General features: G+C 41.8%; 1 protein-coding gene across 1 annotated transcript; it reads right to left on the minus strand.

Annotated features, from left to right (window-relative positions):
- Positions 1 to 4,873: 4,873 nt before the first annotated feature.
- On the minus strand, positions 4,874 to 6,743 carry LOC143577525 (uncharacterized protein At3g27210-like). The gene is made up of 3 exons (XM_077061335.1): positions 6,499 to 6,743; positions 5,501 to 5,581; positions 4,874 to 5,407 (listed from the first exon to the last, which is right to left on the minus strand). The coding sequence occupies exons 1-3, from the start codon at positions 6,701 to 6,703 to the stop codon at positions 5,037 to 5,039; spliced, it is 657 nt and encodes a 218-aa protein (XP_076917450.1). The 5' UTR covers positions 6,704 to 6,743; the 3' UTR covers positions 4,874 to 5,036.
- Positions 6,744 to 7,237: the final 494 nt, after the last annotated feature.

Below are 7,237 nucleotides of genomic sequence, written 5' to 3' on the forward strand. Positions count from 1 at the left end.
CTTGTATAGTTTTATTCTTTTAGGCGGGTAGTTACCCGGCCATTCTTGTAATATATTCTTGAAATATTAATCTTTTTGCGTATAGGATTGTTATTTCCTTCTTTGGGTTCCTTGCTTTATAAACTTATGACTTGCATACTTAGTTTAAATTAGCAATTTTCCAAGTGTTTAGAATAAGAACCTTTGAACGTGGTTGATAGTGGGTTAAAGTTTCGCTTCCTCCTTCGTGATTGTGCGGGTAGAACCGTCACTTGCACTTGGTAGGATGGCTAAACTTTAACTTATATCTGACCTGCGTGTAGGTTTTCCTTTTCGAAATTTCTAAGGCATTAAGATAAGTTGTCCTTTGAACGTGGTTGATAACAGGAAGTCTTGCTTCCTTTTTCGTGATTGTGCGGGTAGAACCGTCACTTGCACTTAGTAGGATGGCAAAACTTTACCCTTATCTGACCTGCGTGTAGGTTTTTCTTACCTTTTGAGGATAAGTTAACCTTTGAACGTGGTTGATAATAGGTGTGAAGTTTTGCTTCCTCTTTCGTGATTGTGCGGGTAGAACCGTCACTTGCACTTAGTAGGATGGCAAAACTTTACCCTTATCTGACCTGCGTGTAGGTTTTCCTTATCCTTTTTAAGAATTTTGTTTTGAACCGTTCGACGCGCGGTTGTCGATAGGTTAGTGTTCATTTTCCTTTTATGATTCATGCGGATAGACCGGCACTTTCATTTAATCGGATAATTGAACTCTTCTCCTTCAACTGACTCTGCGTGAAGGTTTGCCACGTTATTGGGTTCGTGCGGGTAAGACCGCCTTCCCACGCAACGACTTCACGTAATGTGAATGCCGTCACCAGTGTTGGATAGTTTAACCGTTTGATGCGCGGTTGTTGATAGGTTATTATTCAGTTTCCTTAATGATTCATGCGGATAGACCGGCACTTTCATTTTTGGGTGCTGAACTTTTTCCCCTTCAACTGACCTGCGTGAAGGTTTGTCACGTTGCTGGGTTCGTGCGGGTAGGACCGCCTTCCCATGCAATGACGACGTAATTATGCGGTGAAAACCGGCATATTGGTTCAGAAAAGTATAAATGTAAAATCATCAGCTTCGGTGTTCTTAAAGAGAATCATTTCCATTAGAAGTGGCTCTTGGCCTTTTCTTTACAAATTGGAATTGATTTACATGCACTGTGTAAATGAGCTCCCTTCCATGTTCGGATGGGAGTGCCATCGAGCCGATACGCACCTGGTTCGGGATCTCGTTCTTTACGCAGCATGTAGTCTCGATTTTGAAGCTGGAATTGATTCGTGTTCCCCAGCTGGGGTTCTATACGCACTCGCCTGCTCAGCCTTTATTACGCCACGAGGTGCGCGAGCGTCCCATCTCTGACAAATGCTTCGACCATATCTTTTACATCTATGCATTCTTCAGTGTTGTGGCCCTTTGTCCTGTGAAAGTCACAGTATTTGCTCCGATCAGCATCGTGACGATGTCGGATTATTGGAGGCTTTGGCCATGGGAGCTCTTCAGTGGCGAATATCTCAGTGACGCTTTTGGTGAGTGGCGTCCATCTGGAGTTCCGGTGCGACTGTACATTATCCCTTCCGCCCAACCGATGTTGCAAGCCGGATGAGGTGTCAAAGTTTACCCTTGACTGCCAAATGCCTAGCTTTCGTTTTTTATTTAGTCGGGCGGTGAGGACGTTGTCTTCTCTCGTCCTCTGGGTGTAGAGGTTTGTGCTCTGTGGGAGATCTCTACCCAGTTGCTTCTCTGTTTCCGCATAGCGTTTTGCTGCTGTCATGATGCCATCCCATGTGGATGGCATGCCATCTTTACCCGTTAGGGTGCGGATGAGCTCTGGGTCATGTGCGCCCTGGATGAAGGCAGCGCGAACAAGATCTTCGCTGATATTGCCCAAACTTAGCTTCTTCGAGTTGAAGCGAGTGATGAAGTTTGGCAGAGATTCATCTTCCTCTCGTATGCATTTGAGGATTGTCCATTGCTCCTCGGTATACTTTCGTTGCTGGCTGAAGTGTTGGCTAAACTTCTGTTGGAAGTCTGCCCAGTCGTAGATGTGGTTGACCGGTAGACGATCGAACCAAGCTCTAGCAGCCCCAACAAGCGTCATTTGAAACATGTAGCACCACGTGGGTTCCGTCCAATTGCTGACGGTTGCCCCCGCTATGAACCTGTTCAAATGATCGTCTGGATCAGATAAACCGTCATATGTGCCTATGTTAGGCATTTGTTTGGCACTCTTTGGGGCGATTGCTTCCGCAATGTCCCTTGCAAACTTGGACATTCCTGCATTTGCAATGTTTGGTCTGAACGTTTTGGAGAAGTCTCGTGGACTTCCACCTGTGCTTTTTGGTTTGAAGGCTTGTCCAAAATGCCTTTTCGGTTGGGATTCCGTTTCCTTACGCTTCCCTTTTGCCCTATGGCGAGGGTTCGCGTCGGAGTCGGATTCCTCCGAGTCATCCTCCCAGTACTCGAATTCGTCGGCCTGTTGCACGGAACGCAAGCGTTCGTCCAACTCAGCCTGGAATTCCTTTTGTCGTGCCTCCGCCCATGCCTTAACTTCATCGAGAGTCTGGCGGGGGAGTCTTCGTTTCTCAAACTGGGTATCGGTGGATCCCAGTAGGCGATCATTTACTGCACTTGCCCCAGCTTTGGTAAGTGGGGTAGTGTTCGTAAAATTTACTTCACTTGCCCCGGCTTCGGTAGCCGGGGTAGTGTTCGTAAAAACTGTGTTGCCGGTATTCCCCCTAGTAGCTGGGGTTGTGATTACCGGAATTTCTCTAACCATCTTTGTAGAAGTTTGAAAAAACTGGAGAAAATTGTAGTTCTAGCTTTATGCACGGATGGCGCCAATGAAGAAACACTAACCGGACCCCGGGCATATTACTGGTAACCTGGGGGTTGGAGAGATGTTTCCCACGAGGGGTTAGACCCTTGGAAGATGGTTCTTCTGATAACCTGCAAAACAGACACCGTGAGCTCGTCACTGAGAAGGGGGGGGGGGTTCCTCCTTGTGACCACCCTCCGGCGTGAGAATCAGACTAGATTGCTCTTTAAATATAAAAGTATATTAAGAGATTGCTAGAGCAGATATCAGGTATAATATGATGATAATGTAATAAGATATGATCATACCATTTGGGGTATTTATAGCCGAAGGTAGGTTTCCAAGGAGGTATGGCCGGCTGCAACAGTGTTCCTGTTCATCAACAGTAGCCTACGCACGTGCCCTGCTGGTAGTTGGTGGGTAGGCAGCGGCTGATAGTGACCAGGCCTGCTGTATACTATTCCCTTTCCACCAACTGCCGGCTACGCACGTGGTATGACAGTAGTTGGTGAGTAGGCAGCGGCTAATAGTGATACAGTACAGGAGCATGCTGCTCGCCATACTGTATCAGTGAGCTGTCGTATCTCTGATCAGATCTTTCGCCCATACCTCGTCAGGCACAGTAAAAGGTCCTTCAGTATACAGACTGGCTTATTTGGGCGGGAGTATTCCCCCTCCCGCCTCTGTGCGGGATTGCTCCCCGGCTTTGCTCATTCCTTCAGGTGACACTGAATGATCGAGAGCTAAGTACCTAGTGCGTGTAGCCATGCTGCGCGGGTGGCCTTCCCTCATGGCTTGTATCCGAGGCTGTGGGAACAGGCGGAGTCCTTCACCATGGGGGGCATTTCCTGCGGAACAGCTTGCGTACTGCGCGTAAGGACGTCACGTCTCTGAGCATGGTTGGTCCTGCGGATCCAGTTGGTCTCTGCGCAGACGTCCCTGTTTAAGGTGAGTCTTGCGGGTCCAACTGGGCTCTGCTGGGACCTACCTCTTCACAAATACACGATTCATCGGTGTAATGAATCATACAATATGAACACTAGATGAAATTATAACTTTTAACAAATATGAAGAACTCTATGAGAATGTTTTAAGATATAAGAGGAATAGAGGATGAAAGCGTTGAATCGTTGAGCTATAGCCTATATGAACAACAACCACATTCTTTGCTCATTAGATTGGTCAATTTGTTGTAACTTTACCTTCTAAAATTTCCCATTAACTTATTGATTTGTACTTATTGTATGTTAGCATGTTGATAGCAAAATAAAAATAAAAAAATCCACTGCCAACTAAGAAAATGTATAAGATGCATTATTATTATCATTGGAAAAGTAATATGTTTGTAACTAATTTGGGACATTGCGATCATGTTTTAAGGCTCTCCTTTTCTCACATGAATATGAAAGTAATGTGCCAACTGCATACAATAAAAGCACATCCATATTGTAATATTTGGTGATGATTTGGTTATTTGCTAATAATAGCATTCAAACAATTCACCATCACAAAATCCCTTTTAAAAGGCATATTTTAACCCCTTTTCGCATAACCAAGGAACCAAACCAAGACCATATAGGATCATCCATGTTTGGTTCGTTTTCGATTATGCGATATGGTACATACATGATACATGCAGTAAAACCATATTATAACGCTTGATCATGAATTCATATGGTTTGTTAATGATCTTATCCATGTTATGTTGGGTATTTAACCATGTTATATGTTCTACACTTATACTGTTATACACACAATATGTTTCAATCACATAATTTTTTAAAAAACACTTTCGAAGCCACTTATCACAGAATAACAGATGAGCTAAACCGACCCAGAATTAGGATCATCAATGTTTGGTTAGGTTCTGTTTTACGTTTTATATTTTTCAAAATATAACACTTTTTAGTTCGGCTTCAACATTCTGAGCGGGTTATCGTTACCAAACATCTAGCTTGAGATGGTGTTCTAAGTTGACAGTCGAGTTTGGTTCCAGCCCAAACCACACACATAGCTACAACTCAATATGCATGATTATATTTTAACTTTAGAAAATAACCATAGCATAGTTGGCTTTACATAATCATTAGATATTATCCGTGATGCAACATCGTTTCTATACATTCTCGATTAAAGTTCGAGAACTGGCTCATAACCAAGCATCACGGTCAGTGTCACTGCTTATTGCTTAAGCTTATTTTGTTCTTACTTCCAATTGTTGACGAGTCACAGATCTACCACGAGAAAGCACCCTTGGTAAGCACCCATGAACCCGCACAGTCTCCGCCCACCTCTCCCTCTTCTGCTTTAACACATCACCATGAACCACCGCCTTTTTTTCATCCAAGTATTCACCATTGTCCTCATCGCAACTGCTGTTCTCTCTTCGACTCTCACTGAAAAGTTCAGAAAGTCTCTTTGACTTTTTCACTAGACTTGGAGACGGTTGAGACACGATCATAGAAAGCTTGTGGCCATCAATGGCGAGTGCACCGGTCTTTATTGGTGGGGTTGCGGAAGGGAAGCTACGGTGGACCGGTGTATTGCCTCTTGATGGTGTAAATTCTACAAATTTAATACTTGATTCAATTCAAACACCACAACAATACATGCCAATAATTAGATTGAATGGAAATAAAGTGTTGAAATTGATCATACCTCCGTTAACACTCATGAAATCAGATTCACAATCAGATTCTAACCATGCCTGGGAATCGAAAAACGTCTCCTCTTTACTTCCTGCAAATAAGAAACAAACATCAAAACTTTTGAGCATCCAGAAAAGACTAACAAACGCATCTATTTATTTTTCTTAAGATTATACAGTTAGTCAGTTACATAGTTAAATGGCTTAATTTAACATACAAGACCGGACATAAACAAACGTTCATGAATGAACAAAACATGGTGTACATATTCATTCATTTACCTAAGCGAACAAAAAACTTTGTTTGTGTTCATTCGTTTATTATATAGACGAACAAACATAAATAAAAAAACAAATATGAACGGGCATACATAAACGTTCATGAACACACGAAACATGGTGTTCATATCCGTCCATTTACCTAAGAGCATGTTTGGGATTGACTTTGAAAAATGCTTGTTGGAGTTATTGGCTTATTAGCTTTTTCAAAAAGTCATGATTGGGGGCTTTTAGAAAACGATTGTGTAACCTTTTAAAAAAGCTAAAATAGAAAAGATTTTCATGATTGCCAAACATATTTTAACTTATTGGCTTTTTGAAAACACCAATAAGCCAATAAGCAATTTTCAAACTCAATCCCAAACATGCCCTAAAGCGAACAAAAAACTTTTTTATGTTCGTATCGTTTATTAAATAGACGAACAAACGTAAATAAACGAACAAATATGAACGAACATAAACAAACGTTCACGAACAAACAAAACATGGTGTTCATATCCGTTCATTTATCTAAACGAACAAAAAACTCTGTTCATGTTAGTTCATTTATTGAATAGCAGCTCACGAACGGTTCACTGAACGTTCGGTTTCCTTTACAAGCCTGATCAAAAGATTAATATTACTTCTACACCGCAAACCAAACCGATAAACCCTAACTCCATTGACTCAAAACTTTAAAACATAATAAACACGTAACAAACAATCTAATGTTTATAAACTAAAACAATACCAAAATCGATAATATTATTATTATCAGTTGATTGAACAGGAGGCAGCTGAGGCTTAACAGGAAAATTGCCATCAACGATCGGAAGCTTCTCTTTAACAGGCGAAAGAGGAATCAAAACATGATCATCAGCCTTACGATTGGATCCAGATGACACGTGTACCTTCGTTGCAGAGGATTTGTGAACTGATGAAACGCATGCGCCCATTGCAAAGCAAAGGAAGAGGTTGAGAATTTGGAATTGGAGTTGAATAGTTGATTGATTGGGAGTGTTTGGTTGTGTTATCGCCACACTTATTGTTTTAGTAGGATCGAGTTGATTTCAAATTTGGCAGCTTTTGTTTCTAAAGCAAACAGCCAAAATTACCAACTTGATGTTTAACAAAAGCGATATATTTTTGGTGTGTAAATGATCGGTTTAGTATTCAAATAATTTAAGGGTTAGGCTAAATGTACCCCCTCTGGTTGCTTGTCATATCCCCTTGGAAAAACCAACTTTCATATTAACCATTGAAATCATATAATTACCAAATTAGCACAAAAGTAAGGATTTAATATTATTTTTTTTATAAGTTGCGTTTTCTTTTTATGATTTCGAGTTTAGGGTTTGGGTTTCGGTTTTAGGGTTTAGGGTCCGGTTTCGGGTTTAGGGTTTAGGGTTCGGGTTTCGGGTTTCGGGTTTGGTTTCGGGTTGCGGTTTTAGGGTTTAAGGTTCGGTTTCGGGTTAAAGAAACCTTAAAGA

Source organism: Bidens hawaiensis, unplaced genomic scaffold, assembly GCF_021521415.1.
Source record: "Bidens hawaiensis isolate Kalapana, Puna unplaced genomic scaffold, B.hawaiensis_p1.1 tig00028714_1, whole genome shotgun sequence".
Taxonomy (NCBI): Eukaryota; Viridiplantae; Streptophyta; class Magnoliopsida; order Asterales; family Asteraceae; genus Bidens; species Bidens hawaiensis.